General features: G+C 41.7%; 1 protein-coding gene across 1 annotated transcript; it reads left to right on the forward strand.

Annotated features, from left to right (window-relative positions):
- The first annotated feature begins 968 nt into the window (after positions 1–968).
- MGARP (mitochondria localized glutamic acid rich protein) lies at positions 969–14,961 on the forward strand. The gene is made up of 4 exons (XM_003264672.2): positions 969–1,230; positions 5,940–6,043; positions 12,599–12,692; positions 14,097–14,961. The coding sequence occupies exons 1-4, from the start codon at positions 1,149–1,151 to the stop codon at positions 14,531–14,533; spliced, it is 717 nt and encodes a 238-aa protein (XP_003264720.1). The 5' UTR covers positions 969–1,148; the 3' UTR covers positions 14,534–14,961.
- Positions 14,962–18,662: the final 3,701 nt, after the last annotated feature.

The raw sequence follows: 18,662 nt of genomic DNA on the forward strand, positions 1-18,662 counted from the left end.
TTCAAGTGCCAAACACACATAAGGGATTATTATAGTAGGAAATGGTGTCTTCCAAAGAGTAATCATTTAGACAATGTTATAAACGTAATAAATTATTGGTTTCCATATTCGAACCATGACAAGTTCTTGTAGCCACGATTAGATGGAAGAAACTAATAATTTAGTATTTTTAGTTGATGTGTTTTTTTGTTTTGTTTGTTTTGTTTTGTTTTTTGGGTTTTTGTTTTGTTTTGTTTTGCTTTTGAGACAGGGTCTTACTGTCACCCAGGCTTGAATGTAGTGGCATGATCTCGGCTCACTGCGACCTCCGCCTCCCGAGTTCAAGCGATTCTCCTGCCTCAGCGTCCCGAATAGCTGGGATTACAGGCCCGCGCCACCACTCCCGGATAATTTTTTGTATTTTTAGTAGAAACGGGGTTTCGCCATGTTGCCCAGGCTGTTCTCCAACTCCTGACCTCAAGTGATCCGCCTGCCTCGGCCTCCCAAAGTGCTGGGATTATAGACGTGAGCCACTGCGCCCGGCCGCTGATGTGGAAATATTAATTTCACATCCCATAGAGGAATATACAGTGTTTTTGATATTTTAAAGTCGTTGTAACAGTGAGCTGTCTAGAAATTCAACCATTGTCTGCAGATTTTCTTACGATTCTGAGCATCACCCAGTGCGCTAATGGAAGGCTGAGGCTCTTCGCATTTCTAAGAAACTTCCAGCTATCCTTCCCTCTCCTAGGAAAGCTAACGGAATGCAGGAGAAAAAGTGGGTTCAGATTACATCCAGCATGATAAACTGTGTCCTTGTTTTAATCTCGTCCAATTCCTAAAACGTTTCCAGCGTGCTGTGAGGAGTTACATTGAGTGGTACAGAATGAGTCAGGCAGGCGACGGCGACTTATAGGTTCCCCATCCCTTTTCTGAGATGCCGCGGTCAGCTCTAGAGACCTCAGGGAAAGCAACAGAGCTGGAGATGGGTTAGGGGAGGATGGTGAGGACTACGAAGGTCTCCCCACCTCCCGGGGGCCGCAGAGGCGGGGCTAGATGAAGGTCGACGTGCCTCCTCCGGGCGGGGCGCTGCCAGGCTCTCAGCCTCTCTGTGGAAGGGCAGCCCGCGCCTGGGTACCGAGGCTGCTGCGCGGCGGACAGCGGTCGCGATGTATCTCCGCAGGGCGGTCTCCAAGACCCTGGCGCTGCCGCTGAGGGCGCCCCCCAACCCCGCGCCGCTCGGGAAAGACGGTGAGTAAGGAGGTCTAGCCCGGAGAGGAGGACGGGCGCCTCCGGTGCAGATTTCGCCCGCTCCCGGGTACCGGCCGGCACCCAGCTGGCTAAACCCGACCCAGAGCAGCAGAAGCCTGGATTGGAGGTCGAGGAGATTGGGGGAGACTCCCGGGAAGACGTCCCGAAGCTCCTGCAGACTTTGGAAGTAGGGAACTTTTCCAGGGTGCCTCTGAGTCCAGATTATCTGGGTTCGCATCCTGATCTTGGACAAATGGCTTAACCTGTTTCCTCATCTATAAAATGAGGGTGATGATGGTTTTGCTTTTTGATGAGTTAATGTATGGTTAAAAGCACTTAAAAACGTGCCTGGCTGACAAAGTCGCAGCTTACCACTTTTATTGTTAGAGGCACCATTCGCTCTCCACCCTCCTGAGGAAGCGGAGGAACGGTGGGAAGGCGGACGCCGATCAGCCAGCCGGCCCGGGAAGCGCTGCGAGGCAGTGAGGCAGGGCCCGCTCAGTGGACGCTGGGCGAATGTTCGTGGGGTAAATAAACCTAGCCCTTGGCAGGGTCTCAGCAGCCTGAACCCCGCGAGCGCCTGGCTCTGAGATCCACAACCCCCAAAAAGGCAGCGGCCTTCGGGGCACTTTCCTTTGAGGTTGCAGGTCGTCCTGCAGCTGCTTGGCTCTGTAGTCCAAATATCGACACCTTTGGTTCTGAGGATACGCGAGAAAAAGCAGGATACTCAGAAATTAAATAAGGGAGGGTGTTAGTGTGAACTGGAAGCTTATTAAATAAAAACGGACATATAGGAAAGCGTTTCGTATAGTGCTGGGAACATAGTAGGTGCTTAACAGGTGTGAGCAAGGAAGATTGTTTTTCTTCTGGGACCAGGCTTGCGCTCCTCGGCGGTTCTGCCCCAGCCGCTTTTCCCTAGTCCCCATCCGTCACCCCTCTCTCTTCCACTCCCGATTGGGGGACGGCTCTTAGACAACATTGTGAAGCGTTCTTAATGCTCTCTTCGCTTAGCCTCACTTTCTGAGGCTTCCGAGGTAATTTTAGCCCAGAGGGTGGATTCCAGCCGGAGAGAAAGACGTGCGCGGAGAATTCCATGGGCCGATTTTTTTTTCACGTTGATTAGGCCTGTGTTGGTGGTGGTGGGAGGGAAGGACGGAGGTCTGACTAACTCGCTTTATTTTTCTTGTAAAATGCTGGTGGAAGGAAGTTACCCCTCAAGTATCAGAAATAAGACGTCTTCGTTTTCCTAGATCTTTATTGCCTTTATTTTTCTAGACCTTTATACCAAATGATATAGAGCTTTTAAATATATATATACACTGATGAAGTAGGGAGAAGCCATTTATTTTAAACTTCGGAAGATAACGGGACTGTTCCGTTGGGAATGGGGAGAAAGATTAGTCCTCTGACCGTGGCCTTTCGTTTTATCTGTCTGCGTTCCCCACCGACATCATGCGCGCGTGCACGCACACGCGAATACACACACACACGCACCTTTTTTTTGTAGCTGCAGAAATTCCAAATAATTTTCTTCCCAATTTGCGGCAAAATAGAAGTAGTTTAAAAATTTTAAATACGTATCTAGCAATGCTGCTTGTAAAGGTACTGGTCTTTCTCTGATTTTCATCTAACTACTATTTCTGCAGCACTTAAAATGTATTTAAGAACTGTTATTGATTGGAAACAAATTTGTCTTCAGTCGTGGACATCAATTAACCTTTGGTTGATACGTTCTACTTTGATGAAAAATTTTTTTTTCAGTTTTATTGAAGGAAAAAATTTTAACTGTGTCTCATCACATTTTGTTCTCTCCTTTTTGCTTTTAAAAGGGTAATTTTTTTTTTTTTTTTTTTTTTTTTTTTTTTGAGACAGAGTTTCACTCTTGTTGCCCAGGCTGGAGTGCAATGGCGTGATCTCGGCTCGCCACAACCTCCGCCTCCCGGATCCAAGTGATTCTCCTACCTCAGCCTCCCGAGTAGCTGGGATTACAGGCACGGGCCACCACAACCAGCTAATTTTTTATTTTTAGTAGAGATGGGGTTTCTCCATGTTGGTCAGGCTGGTCTTGAACTCCCCACCTGAGGTGATCCACCTGCCTCGGCCTCCCAAACTGCTGGGATTACAGGTGTGAGCCACCGAGCCCAGCCTTAAAAGGGTAACTTTTTAATGAATAAATAATTTAGGTTTATAATAGATAATTGGGGAAAAACAGGTAAAATAGAAAATGGAATTCACCTGTAATCCTACTACTCAGTGAACACAACTAATTACATTTTAGTATATTTAGTTTTCCAGACCATTTTTTTCCTCATTCCTTCCTTATGCACATTGTTTCCACAAATCTGGGATAGTCCCATACAGAGTATTTTGCTATGACTTTTCACCTAATAGATTGTAAGTATTTTCTCATGTAAGTAAACGTTGTTCTGCAAAAGTTATGTCTATTTGTTTCACATTTTATGAATGTGCTAAAATTTGTCTAATTAATCCTTATTGAAAAATTTATCATTTCATTGCCTTTTTAAGTAACTTGTCCATCATTGTATTTGTATTTAAGTCTACTTAAATCTCTGGTAATTTTAGTTCTTTCTATTTAAAAAAATATTTCTGATATTTTTGTCTGTTTGAGAAATATGAAGGCTATATATTCCCTATTTGATCACAGATGTACTTTTAAGCCATCAGAAGTCCCACCACAAGTCAAAGCGATAACCTCTTCTCATAGCCTTTGGGGCACATTTGAAGGAAAAAATTTTTTTCCAAGAAATGTCCATTTATATCCAAACTAAGAACATAAACAGGAAATCGTTGTGATTTTGCTGCTCTGAAGGTTTGTAAGCATGTCTTAAGATTTGCCCTGTGCAAATCATAGTCTTCCACTAGTCCCTGCACCCCTATACTTTATGTTAGGCCACATCAAATTGCAGGTTGGACATGCTTAATCCAAAAATCTAAAACACAAAATGCTCCAAAATTAGAAACTTTCTGAGCACTGACGTGATGCCACAAGTAGAAAATTTCACATGTAAGTACTTAACACAAACTTTGTTTCATGCACAAAATTATTCAAAATATTGTATAAAATTACCTTCAGGCTATGTGTGTAAGGTGTATATGAAACATAAATGAATTTTGTGTTTAGACTTCAGTCCCATCCCCAAGATATCTCATTATGTGTATGCATATATTCCAAAATAAAAAATATCCAAAACCCAAAACACTTCTGGTCCCAAGCATTTTATTTTATTCTAATTATTTTTTTGGGGACAGAATCTTTCTCTGTTGCCCAGGCTGGAGTGCAGTGGTACAATCACAGCTCACTGCAGGACTCAAGTGATCCTCCTGCCTCAGCCTCCCAAAGTAGCTGGGACTACAGGCACATACCACCACTCTCAGCTAATATAAAATTTTTTTGTAGAGATGGGGTTCACCACATTGCCCAGGCTGGTCTTGAAATCCTGGGCTCAAGTGATCCTCCCACCTCTGCCTCCCAAAATGTTGGGATTACAGGCATAAGTCACTGCACCCACTGCTAACATTTTAGATAAGGGATATTCATCCTGTACTTTGTACCTTCTGGGTCACAAATCTCTCATGCTTTTATATGTTACACCTTCTGCCTCCAGTGCCATTCCTCTTTCCCTTATTTTCCTTCAAAACTCAGGTCTCTTCTATTATGACAACTACCTTGGCCAGCTAGCTGAGTTTTACTCTGCATGTAGCTTGGCTTAACACTTATTACATTTGTCATACTGCATCACAATTATTTGTCTGTATGTTCATACCCTCCTTCTAGACTGTGAATGGCTTGAGACTAGGGACCTTGTCTGTCTTGTTCACGGTTATATTCTTAATGCTTCTAACAATTCCAAATACATAGTAGATGCTCAGCTGTGTTAGTTGAAAGAATACGTAAATGTCTTTATGTCTTTATCTTTAAAATAAAGAATTTGAGTTGTATATACTTTAAGTTCCTTCCAACTTTAAGTTGATTGTAAAAATTTCCATTCCAGGGCATTATAGGATATGCAAATGTTAGTACTACAAAATAAATGTTTAAATATAATAATATAGTACTTTTATCTGTTTCTATTAGTTTATACAGAATTGTACTTCTATTTCAGATACAACCTTTTTGCAACATTTGGCTTAAAAACTTTTTATCTGCCCATCTTTGCTTTATGAGAGAAAAATTGAGATTTCTTCCCATATCTACGTGTGTATTATAGATTTATAGAAATATGATGGATTTCAACATAAATGCTTGATTTAACATATAAATACAAACTGTATTACATTTTAGGTATAAACATACTGAATTCATTTTTTAAAAAATAATATTTTCACTGAATCCTGTAGTGGAGTACATACAGTACATGGCTTTCTCTTGCTAATGTGCACTTCATTTGGCTGTTAAAATTTTTTAGTGCTTTTGTCATTTCTCCTTACCCACACCTGCACCCCTTTCAAGAAGGCATGATGCTCAGCATCAAGATGACAGGTTTCGTGAGTGTTTATCAAATTAGATTGGGAGACTGTCAAGTGGAATTATTACCCAGCCTTGTAATACTGTACTCCCTTAAGCTAAAATCACTTGATGTTAATAGATTCTAGGTTCACTGAGTAGAAAAATTTTAAAAGATGTAATTATTTAAAATAGTTTTGCTCAAGTAGTGAAGCTAACTGTGTTTAAACGTTTTTTTTCCTAGCATCTCTGCGCTGGATGTCATCAAACAGATTCCCGGGATCATCTGGATCAAATATGATTTATTATCTGGTTGTAGGCGTCACAGTCAGTGCTGGTGGATATTATGTAAGTGATTATATAACCACAGTGCTCAAGAATTCATGTATTTTACAACTCATGGTAAAGCTCAAAGCAACGTCAAGATCAGGACATGGGATTAATTAAATATACAACATAGTAATAGATTTAAGTGTCATTAAGCATACACATCTGAAGAATAGCTGGCAATCATTAGAAATACAGGGTTTTCATAAGAATATATTATCTAGACTATTATGAAGGTTTTTCTTTTTTAGTTTAAGTTTTATTTCATTTGAACCTCAGCTTTCTAAATTATGAAGATTTTTGTATGTGTAAAGTCAGCATTTCTTAATACCATTAATATGGATGATTTTCAGTAAAAATAATTGTATTATAAATGCTAATAGTGATAGCTGATACTTGACTGTTTATCATATGCCAGACTCCTGGATCATTTAATAATTACAACAATTCTACAAGGTAGGCACTATTATTAACATTTTTAAAGAATTATTTTGAAAGATTAACTTAAAAATTAATATAGGAGCCACGTGCAGTGGCTCACGCCTGTAATCCCAGCACTTTGGGAGGCTGAGGCAGGTGGATCACCTGAGGTCAGGAGTTCGAGGCCTGCCTGGCCAACATGATGAAACCCCATCTCTACTAAAAATACAAAAATTAGCCAGCATGGTGGTGCATGCCTGTAATCCCAGCTACTTGGGAGGCTGAAGCAGGAGAATCTCTTGAACCTGGGAGGCTGAGGTTGCAGTGAGCCAAGATCACATCATGGCACTCCAGTCTGGGCGACAGAGTGAGACTCTGTTTCCAAAAAAAAATAAAAATAAATTAATATAACTATTTAAAAAATTAATAGACTTTTTTTAGAGCAGTTTTAGGTTTACAAAATAATGAGCAGAAAGTATAGAAACTTCCATATACCCCCTCACACCCCCTCCTCCTTTCCCCTATTAAAATCTTGCACTGATGTGGAACATTTGTTAAAACTGACAAGCCAGTATTGATATACTATTATTAGCTGAAGTCCAGGGTTTACATCAGGATCCACTCTTTGCGTTGTATGTTCTGTTTTTACAAATATATTACAATATCATACAGAATAAATTACAGTATCATACAGAGTAGTTTCATCACCCTAAAAATCCCTCTACTCTACCTACTCATTTCTCCCTCTCTCCTCCCAATCTTTTTACTGTCTCCATAATTTTTATTCGTTTTAAATTTTCACACAGTTTGATTATTTGAAAAATTCATATTTGTTCATAAGTTTTTAAAAAATGCAACATAGACATATATAAAATGAAAAGCATATTTTCCTTCCCAGTCCCCATGTCCATTCCCTCCAGGTAAACACTGTAAAACAAAGGTTTTAATAGTGAGATTTGGGGACTAAAATAACAGACATTTTTTAGTTAAGATAAGACTGTTGAGTCATTCACCATTTTGTCATAAACTTTCTAAATCAAAATATAATCTTTATTAAGAATAAAAGTAGGCCAGGCACAGTAGCTCATGCCTGTAATCTCAGCACTTTGGGAGGTCAAGGTGGGCAGATCACCTGAGGTCAGGAGTTCAAGACCAGCCTGGCTAACATGGTGAAACCTCATCTATGCTAAAATACAAAAATTAGCCAGGCGTGGTGGCAGGCGCCTATAATCGCAGCTACTAAGGAGGCTGAGGCAGGAGAATGGCTTGAACCCAGGAGGTGGAGGTCGCAGTGAGCCGAGATTGTGCCACTGCACTCCAGCCTGGGCAAGAGAACCAGACTCCGTCTCAAAAAAAAAGAATAAAAGTAGTGAAGTAGTGCAGTGGCTCATGCCTGTAATCCCAGCACTTTGGGAGGCTTGAGTCCGGGAGTTTGAGACCAGCCTAGGGAACACATTTCTACAAAAAAATTAAAAAATTAGCCCAGCATGGTGGTGTGTGCCTGTGGTCCTAGGTACTTGGGAGGCTGTGATGGGAGGATCACTTGAGCCTGGGAAGTTAAGACTGCAGTGAGCTAAGACTGCACCACTGCACTCAAGCCTGGGCAACAGAACAAGACCCTATCTCAAAAAAAAATAAAAATAAAAAAGAATAAAAGTAGAGCCTGGAGTGGTGGCTCATGCCTATAATCCCAGCACTTTGGAGGCCAAGGCAGGAGAATTGCTTGCAGGAGTTTGAGACCAGCCTGGCCAACATAGCGAGACCCCATCTCTACAAAAAATGTAAAGAATAAAAGTAGAATAAGCAGAAATTCTTTGTAAACTATAAGAGTACACAGTCACTATATTTTGGTTTAGACCTACAGAAATATGAATAAAGCCAGGCCAGTGGCTCACACCTGTAAACCCAGTACTGGGAGGCCAAGGCAGGTGGATCACGATTTCAGGAGTTCAAGACCAGCCTGGCCAAGAAATGGTGAAACCCCATTTCTACTAAAAATACAAAAATTAGCTGGATGTGGTGGCAGGCACCTGTAATCCCAGCTACTATGGAGTATGAGGCAGAGAATTGCTTGAGCCTGGGAGGCGGAGGTTGCAGTGAGCCAAGATTGCACCACTGCACTCCAGCCTGGGTGATAGAGTGAGACTCTGTCTCAAAAAAAAAAAAAAAAAAAGAAATATGAATAAAGGGATGTTTAGTCATAACTAGAAGCAGTTTCATAGGACTATGTAAGATGGCCAAACCAAACCAAAATACATATTCTAATCCTCAGAAAATTTTTTTTTTTTTTTTGAGACAGAGTCTCGCTCTCGTCCAGGCTGGAATGCAGTGGCGCGATCTCGGCTCACTGCAAGCTCCACCTCCCGGATTCACACCATTCTCCTGCCTCAGCCTCCTGAGTAGCTGAGACTACAGGTGCCCACCGCCACCACACCCGGCTAATTTTTTTGTATTTTTAGTAGAAACAGGGTTTCACTGTGTTAGCCAGGATGGTCTTGATCTCCTGACCTTGTGATCCTCCCGCCTCGGCCTCCCAAAGTGCTGGGATTACAGGCATAAGCCACCAAGCCCAGCCTAGAAATTTTTTAAAGGCTAGTCATAATCTTCAGAAGTTTGAGAGCCTCAAGAAGTCAGGAAACTGCAAACTTGTCGCTTATATTGTTGTCCTCTACTAATCTGCCAGCTTTCACTCGTGCCCAGATTCCTTTGTTTCTGTCATCTTCTACTGTTTAATGTTGAATTCATTGCTCAGACCCACTCTAGCTGAGGTGTAGGCCACCAAAAAAAACAGAGATTGGGACTAGGCCATGTGATAGGCTGGGAAGCTAGAAGGATGAATTTCATTTGGACACCACTATACCCCTGATTATATTAATATTTACCAGTGCCAAAAACAAACCTTTCTAGACTGCTAACTCATTCGTTGCAAAAGGAATCTTAAACTAAAAGGTTATACACTTGTAAACCAGCCATCCCTGAGAACCCTTTCTGGCATTGTTCTCTCACAGTAGGGATGGAAGTTGTTCCCTTCCATTTCTAAGATTATGTGATTTTATTTTATTTTTTTTTTTGAGACGGAGTTTTCGCTCTTTTCGTCCAGGCTGGAGTGCAATGGCGCGATCTCGACTCACCTCAACCTCCGCCTCCTGGGTTCAAGCGATTCTCCTGCCTCAGCCTCCCAAGTAACTGGGATTACAGGCATGCGCCTCCACGCCCGGCTAATTTTGTATTTTTAGTAGAGACGGGGTTTCTCCGTGTTGGTCGGGCTGGTCTCGAACTCCTGACCTCAGTTGATCCGCCTGCCTCGGCCTCCCAAAGTGCTAGGATTACAGGCGTGAGCCACCGCGCCCGGCTAGATTATGTGATTTTAATCTCAAATGTTGGAAGCCTTAATTGCCAGGAATCTTCGGCTACTTTCAGGAGGAAATGCTGAATGTGAGGCACTCCAAAACCTGTATACTAGTTCTCCCCTTCCATTCCATGTCCTGTACTAAAATAATCTCTATATTAGATTTTTATGAATTGACCCCACAGATGCTTAGTAGCCAAAAGCAGTTTTCCATTTCGAATCAAAATCGTCGACTATTAGGGGTCACTGGAATCTGAAAGAGGCCCCGATCGCTTCAGTTTTTTTTGAGGGTCTGGGTATATTTTATTTTATTTTATTTTATTTTATTTTATTTATTATTATTATTATTATTTGAGACGAAGTCTCACTCTTGTCCCCCAGGCTGGAGTGCGGTGGCACGATCTCATCTCACTGCAACCTCCGCCTCCTGGGTTCAAGCGATTCTCCTGCCTCGGCCCCCTGAGTAGCTGGGATTACAGGCGCCTGCCACCAGGCCAGGCTAATCTTTGTATTTTTAGTAGAGATGGGGTTTCACCATGTTGGCCAGGCCGGTCTTGAACTCCTGACCTCAGGTGATCCACCCGCCTCGGCCTCCCAAAGTGCTGAGATTACAGGTGTGAGCCACCATGCCCGGCCTGGTCTGGTATATCTTAAAAAGTAGTACCAGACTGGCGTATAAAAATTGTGGTATATTTTAAATTCTCATACTTAATAAATACTTAATATCATTTGTAAATAACTGCCAAAGTCTAAATTTGAGACCCTCTCTTTTAATAGACCTTTATTCTACTCTGTGCTTGACTGTGCTGGATTTGGAAAACATAGATTCTTTGGGCCACACATTAGGGTGAATTATTCTAGTATTGTATCTCTTCAATTCTCTCTAAAGTTAGTCTTTTTCCTTGCCTTGTGTTTCAGCCCCTTGAGCAATGAGACTAATGTCCCTTGGAATGTTGTTCCTGGAATGATCATTTCAGGGATGTGAACTTGTGTACTGGTTCGGTTTTTGTGTACTGAGAACTGGGGATACTGACTGACCATATTGGTCCTATAAGGTGTCAGGAACACGCACCCTACTCGGAAAATATTCCTTGCTTTTATACAGAAAATGTTGATTATCATTCCTGCTGATCATATTTGCTCTGTATGTTTCAAAGCCAAATGATTCAAGTCTGAGTTCACTAAACCCTGGGAAGTTTGCTATAAAAGGGTCACTTTACAACCCTTCTACCTGACATTACAGATTTTCTTTTCTTTTTTATTTTTTTTTTCAGACAGGGTCTCACTCTGTCGCCCAGGCTTGAGTGCAGTGGCACATCTCTGCTCACTGCAAGCTCCGCCTCCCGGGTTCACGCCATTCTCCTGCCTCAGCCTCCTGAGTAACTGGGACTACAGGCGCCCGCCACCACGCCCTGCTAATTTTTTGTACTTTTAGTAGAGGCGGGGTTTCACCGTGTTAGCCAGGATGGTCTCAATCTCCTGACCTCATGATTCGCCTGCCTCGGCCTCCCAAAGTGCTGCGATTACAGGTGTGGGCCACTGCACCCGGCCCCAACATTACAGACTTTCTATTTTCACAGCATAATTTTTATACTGTAAAATTGTTTGTAATTAAGCAGTACAATTTTTAAATAAGTTACTTGGTTTCTGATTATTAAAAATTTAGAAGACACTATATATAAATAAATTTTAGAAATCTATAATCTTACCATTAAAAGTTAAACCACTACCAACATTTTCTTAAAAGCTAAATTAATACAAACAATAGTAACTGAATAATGAGATTTTCATTTTTTAATATCATTTTCTAATATGAATATAGGCCAAAGAAGACTACTTAAATATAAAATGAAAGGAAGCCTGCACATTTTGTCTATGATTAAAATAGCTTTCTTCCCAATACTGTTTCTTTCTTTCTTTTTCTTTCTTTTTTTTTTTTTTTTTTTGAGATGATGTCTTGCTCTGTCGCCCAGGCTAGAGTGCAATAGTGCGATCTCGGCTCACTGCAACCTCCACCTCCTGGGTTCAAGCAATTCTCCCACCTCAGCCTTCTGAGTGGCTAGGGCTACAGGCGCATGCCACCACGCCTGGCTGTTTTTGTATTTTTAGTAGAGATGGGGTTTCACCATGTTGGCGAGACTGGTCTCGAACTCCTGACTTCAGGTGATCCACCTGCCTCGGCCTCCCAAAGTGCTGGGATTACAGGCATGACCCACCGTGCCCAGCCTGATTCCAGTTTTTGACTATTACAAATAAAGGTACCATGAACATTTGTGTACAGGTTTTCATGTGAACCTAGATTTCCATTTCTCAAGGATAAATGCTAGAGAATATTTGTATATGCCTGTCAGGATATTCTGGTTGTAGCATAATTCATTTTTTTCTTTCTTGTTTTTAGTTATCTTTGGCTAAGATAGTGCATCTATTTCCTTCCCTTTTTAAAAAATTTTATTTTAGGTTAAGGTGTACATGTGCAGGTTTGTTAGTAGGTTAATTGTGTGTCATGGGGGTTTGATGTACAGATTGATTTGTCACCCAGATAATAAGTATGGTACTCAATAGGTAGTTTTTCTCTCCTCACCCCCGTCTCACCTTTCTTCCTTTTTAAAGTATTCTATTTAATAACACAGGTTTCCAAAAGGGAAGTAAAAGAGTAAGTGGTGTGCACTGATTTCTCTTCTTTGCTACATTGGGATTATGGTTTAAACTTCTAATGGTGATTACAGGGAGACTTGAGTGTACCTTTGGATGTGGCGTGACAAATCTTAAAGCTCAAGAAATAAACCTAAGCATACATTTACTTTCAGGCTTACAAGACAGTCACATCAGACCAAGCCAAACACACAGAACATACAACAAATTTGAAAGAAAAAACAAAAGCAGAGATACATCTATTTCAAGGTAAATGAATTTCTTAAATTTTATTTTTATATTTTTTTTAGGCACTAATTTCTATCCACTTAGTCTAGCAATGAACACTATTCGCTTTTGGCTTCTTTCCTAGCTTAATCCAGAATGACTCTGGGTAAAAGTTCATTTAGAAAGGAAAAGCTCAACTGAAACCTGAAGAATACTGTTACACCTTTTGGATGAATGCATTTGACAAATGAACGTTTTACATTTATATTGCTGACCAGTGACTTTTGACTCCTTTGTGTGGTAATATTATTTTCCCCTGCTCAGGCATCCACGCTTTCATTTTCCTCATTATTTAAAAATAATAATATAACTAATTATCTTTCAGTTTTGGCTAAGACCACCTGTGTGCCTTTGTGCAACCAAGGAACATTTGACATAATAGAATCAGTTGTGTATAATGAGTCCTTCAGTTGATAAAATGGTGACCATGGGAACAGAAACTTTATATTTTCACTCTTTCTTTCCTTCCTTCCTACACTTCTTTTTCCTTCCCTCCCTCCCTTCCTTCCTTTCCTGTCTTCCTTTCCCACTTCCCTTCCCTCTTCCCTCCACGGGCTCTCCCTCCGTCACCCAGGCTGGAGTGCAGTGGAGCGATCTCGGCTCACTGCAAGCTCCGCCTCCCGGGTTCACGCCGTTCTCCTGCCTCAGCCTCCCGAGTAGCTGGGACTACAGGCGCCCACCAACACGCCCGGCTAATTTTTTTGTATTTTTAGTAGAGACGGGGTTTCACCGTGTTAGCCAGGATGGTCTCGATCTCCTGACCTCGTGATCCACCCGCCTCGGCCTCCCAAAGTGCTGGGATTACAGGCTTGAGCCACCGCGCCTGGCCTTAATTAATTTTTACAATAGCCCTGTGCAGTAGATATTATCAATACTCTATTTTACAGATGACAAAAATGAGGTTGAGAGAGGATTAGTGATTTCTGAGTCACCTGCTAGGAACTTGGCTACTCTTCCATGCCATCTCATATGAAAGGTGAATAGGATAGCTACTTATTTTTGTATTCTTCATATTTGCCTAAGTAATATATTCAAGTGTGTTTTTTTTTTAAGTTCAAAGAGTTTACAGAAAAGCAGATCCCCCATTTTCCCTCCAAGAGGCAACCAATAGAACCAGTTTCTTGGAATCCTCCTGGAGAGTTTTTGCAAATACAATTATCTAGGCATACAACTTACCCCCCTCCTGCTCCAACCTCATTTTGCCCTAACAATAGTAGCAGACTGTATACATTGTTCTTTTTTTGCTGTTTCACTTGAGAATCTACCTTGAAGACTGTTACACATCGGTGCTTGTAGTTCTGTCTTACGTGTTTAAATGACCGCAGTGTTTCATTGCCTTCCCACGATCTTTAAATTAATACCTTGCTTAATGACTAATTCTTAAAGGTGAAAAGGAAAATGTTGCGGAAACTGAGAAAGCAAGTTCAGAAGCCCCAGAAGAACTTGTGGTGGAAGCTGAGGTGGTAGATGCTGAAGAAAGTCCCAGTGCTACAGTTGTGGTCATAAAAGAGGCATCTGCCTGTCCAGGTCACGTGGAGGCTGCTCCAGAGACCACAGCAGTCAGTGCTGAAACTGGGCCAGAGGTCACAGATGCAGCGGCGAGGGAAACCGCGGAAGTAAACCCTGAAACAACCCCAGAGGTTACAAATGCTGCCCTGGATGAAGCTGTCACCATCGATAATGATAAAGATACAACAGAGAACGAAAGCTCTGATGAATATGCTGAACTAGAAGAAGAAAATTCTCCAGCTCAGTCAGAGTCAGGAGATGATTTACAGGAGGAAGCCAGTGTTGGCTCTGAGGCTGCTTCGGCTCAAGGCTAATCTCCAGCTGGTAGACATTTCAGCAACAAATGCCATAGAGTGTCTGATAAGTGCTTTTGTGTTTTTAGTACACTTAGTTTAAAAAAAAAAAAGACTTATTTTCTAGAAAACGTTAATGGGTCTTGAAGATTTTTGGCATCCACTGATAGATTTTAGGACTGAGAGACTTGAGATTGTACATTTCTTACTACTCTTCTACTGTCTGAGATCAGAATATGACATTGCAGTAAAGAGCTTAAATAGTTTCATCTTTGGGTTTTTTTTTCTAGACATTTTTCTTTTATCGCAGTCATCTCTGAATTTACATTTTATATTAAAGAAATTGAGCTATCCATACAACCTGTATTTACTTTACTTTCACTGTGCTTTCAGCTTACTTTATTGTACGGTATGTAGGTCTAAAATATAGTTTGAGTCAAATAAAATTAGAAAAGCTTTGGTGCTTCTACTTTTTTCACTAATATTTGCATGTACAAATAATACATATTAACATACAGATACATAACATCACATGAGAAATGTAAGCTTTCATAATATTATTGAAGAAAGAGCATATAATCTATGGAGAACCCTGCATATAACAATATGTATACCCTCTCCCATCTATAGTACTTACATAGGGGACTATGTAGATATTTTCTGTTTCAGTTCAGTTCAAACAATATTTATTGAGGATTAGCACTTTGTGCCAGGAATCATTCATTCATTCACGTGTTCAACAAATATTAGCTGAGCACTTACAACATAATATGTATTGTTTTAAGTGCTCCCGGTTTATATTCTAGAGTGGAACCAGGGAAGAAGACAAATGAGAAAATGATATAGTGTGTTAGGTACTGATAAGTGCTAAGGATAAAAGTAATGAAAATAAAAGGATTGTAAGTGTTAGTTCGAAGTGGAAGTTGTAATTTTAGATAGGGTGGCCAAAAGAAGCCTTACGAGGAAGGTGTCTTTTGCGTAGAAACCTGAAAGATATATAAGGGACCATCTAATGGTAGGAGTTAGGGGAATCAGCCAAGTAAGGGAACAGAAAAGGGCAAAGGATCTAAAACAGGATCCTGCTGGGAATTTGAGGAATTGCGAGGTGGCCAGTGTGGCTAAAGTGGAGTGAAAAAGAGGGAGAGTAGCCAGAGATGGTCTCAGAGAGAAAGGGAGTGGGTAGGTGGGGTGGGCTAGATCATGCAGGGTCATGTAAGGTTTCGGCTATGGAGTAAGTTGGGAAATTGTAGTGGACACTGCCGATGCTCTGCCTAGATCCCCTTAACTGAGCCCTTAACTGGGTACATTTATCCCCAGCTGCTATGAGTGTTACACCCCGCAACCCACCCTCACCATAGGCAGTTCACAACCAATGACTGACTGCTATAGTATTACAAAAGGCGGCACTGACTCTGCAGTACAATTGAATAGTTTATGCTCCAGCCCACCCCAAGGAGCAGATTGAAGCTGGTCTCCAGCTGAGATTACTTCCCTGCTTAGTTCTTCCCCCTGCCCTTTTCTGCTGTCCTCCCTCCATTCTCCGGAGAATATTCCTCTCATAAAAGACTGGCCAAAGAATCCCTGTTTCTAGGGAATGTCACTTTAGATCATTGGTACTGGATGTGATCCTGGGAAGCAGGCTCTAAGAATAGGATTCTGGAATTGTATATTCTTCAGCTAGAGGGCAATGAGACCTTGCACACACATACAAATGCATTTTCCTCCGTTTTCTACTAAAAATAACAGAAACATACTCAAAAGGGATTAAATGACAAAGATCGTTATTACATAACTAGATAGATTGTTATTATATAACTAGATATCCAGGGTTGGCTTATTTTGTGGCTCAGTCATCAAGACCTTGGTTGTATCTGTTGTCCTGCTCTATCAAGAATGTTTTGGGCAAGGCACAGTGGCTCACACCTGTATTCCCAGCACTTTGAGAGGCCAAGGCAGGAGGATCACTTGAACCCAGGAGTTTGAGACCAGCCTGGGCAGCCTGGTCTCTACAAAAAAATTTAAAAATTGGCCGGGTGCAGTGGCTCATGCTTGTAATCCCAGCACTTTGGGAGGCCGAGGTGGGTGGATCACGAGGTCAGGAGATCGAGACCACGGTGAAACCCCGTCTCTACTAAAAATACAAAAAAAATTAGCCGGGCGTGGTGGCGGGCGCCTGTAGTCCCAGCTACTCGGAGAGGCTGAGGCAGGAGAATGGCGTGAACCCGGGAGGTGGAGCTTGCAGTGAGCCGAGATCGCGCCACTGCACTCCAGCCTGGGTGACAGAGCGAGACTCCATCTCAAAAAAAAAAAAAAAATTAAAAAATTAGCCAGGTGTGGTGGCAAATGCCTGTGGTCCCAGCTACATGGGAAGCTGAGGCAGGAGGATCACTTGAGCCCAGGAAGTCAAGGCTGCAGTGAGCCATGTTCATGCCACTGCACTCCAGCCTAGGCGACAGAGCAAGACCCTGTGTCAATAAAAAAAGAATGTTTTGGCTTTATCCTTCTCATAATCATAGGATGAATTGCCACAATTCTAGGTATTTTATAGAGTCTACTAGGAGCGTTTGAATAAAAAAAAAAAAACCACAGGCCAGGCAAGGTGGCTCATGCCTGTAATCCCAGCATTTTGGGAGGCAAAGGTGGGCAGATCACCTAAGATCAGGAGATCGAGACCATCCTGGCCAACATGGTGAAACCCCGTCGCTAGTAAAATACAAAAAATTAACTGGGAGTGGTGGTGCGCACCTGTAGTCCCAGCTACTCAGGAGGCTGAGGCAGGGGAATTGCTTGAACCCGGGAGGCAGAGATTGCAGTGAGCCGAGATTGTGCCACTGCACTCCAGCCTGGTGACACAGTGAGACTCTGTCTCAAAAAAAAAAAAAAAAAAAGAGTTTCCTCATCTTAGAAAAACTTCATACTTTTTTATTCTAATGTTTTATTGTACAAAATTTCAAACACAAGTAGCGAGAATAGTATAATGAATCCTCATGTGCACTACACCCAGATTTGCCAATTATCAACTCATGGCAAATCTTGTATTCATATTCCTATCCATTACCTTTGACCACCACAACTGAGGGCCCACCTACAGCTAACCCTAACTTGAGACATGTGAGTAAGGTTATAAAGTCAAATCTATGATACTGGATATATGTCTGTAAAATAATAATAATTGTTTACTATTGTTAATTATCTAGTCAATGATCAAATTTTCCTCAACTGTTTCATAAAGGATTTCCCTCTCCCTTCAGTTTGTTTCTTAAGTCAGAATCCAATTAAAGTCCACAAATAGGTGGCCGGGCATGGTGGCTCACGCCTGTAATCTCAACACTTTGGGAAGCCAAGGCAGGCAGATCACCTGAGGTCAGGAGTTCAAGATCAGCCAGGCCAACATGGAGAAACCCCATCTCTACAAAAATACAAAAATTAGCCAGACGTGATGGCGAGTGCCTGTAATCCCAGCTACTTGGGAGGCTGAGGCTGGAGAATTGCTTGAACCTGGGAGGCGGAAGTTGCAGTGAGCCGAAATCACGCCATTGCACTCCAGCCTGGGCGACAGAGTGAGACTCCATCTCAAAAAAGAAAAAAAAGTCCACAAATGGTAAATACATCTTTAAGTCTCTTTTTCTATAGGTTGCTCCTCCATCTCTCTTCTACTTTTCTTTGCAATTTATGGTTTCAATAAAGTGACTCATTTGATCTGTAGAATTTTTCACTCTGGACTTTGCTTATTGCAACCACATGTGTTTGTCTTGTTTTAAAATGTTCCTCTCCCCCATACTGCCTATAAATTGGAATTTAGATTTAGAGGTTTGATCAAAATCCTATTTATTTATTTATTTTAGGGACAAGATCTTATCCTGTTGCCCAGGCCAGGGTGCAGTGGCACTATCATAGCTCACTGCAGCCTCCAACTCCTGGGCTCAAGCAATCCTCCAACCTCAGCCTCCCAAGTGGCTGGGACTGCAAGCACATGCTACTTTTTAAAATTTTTTTATAGAGACAATGTCTCTCTATGTTGCCCAGGCTGGTCTTGAATTCCTGGTCTCAAGTGATCCTCCCACCTCAGCCTCTCAAAGTGCTGGGATTACAGGAGTGAGCCACTATGCCTGGCTTTGGCGGGAATTATTTGTAGTTCATGTTCATACAT

This window comes from Nomascus leucogenys, chromosome 7b (assembly GCF_006542625.1).
Source record: "Nomascus leucogenys isolate Asia chromosome 7b, Asia_NLE_v1, whole genome shotgun sequence".
NCBI classification, from domain to species: Eukaryota; Metazoa; Chordata; class Mammalia; order Primates; family Hylobatidae; genus Nomascus; species Nomascus leucogenys.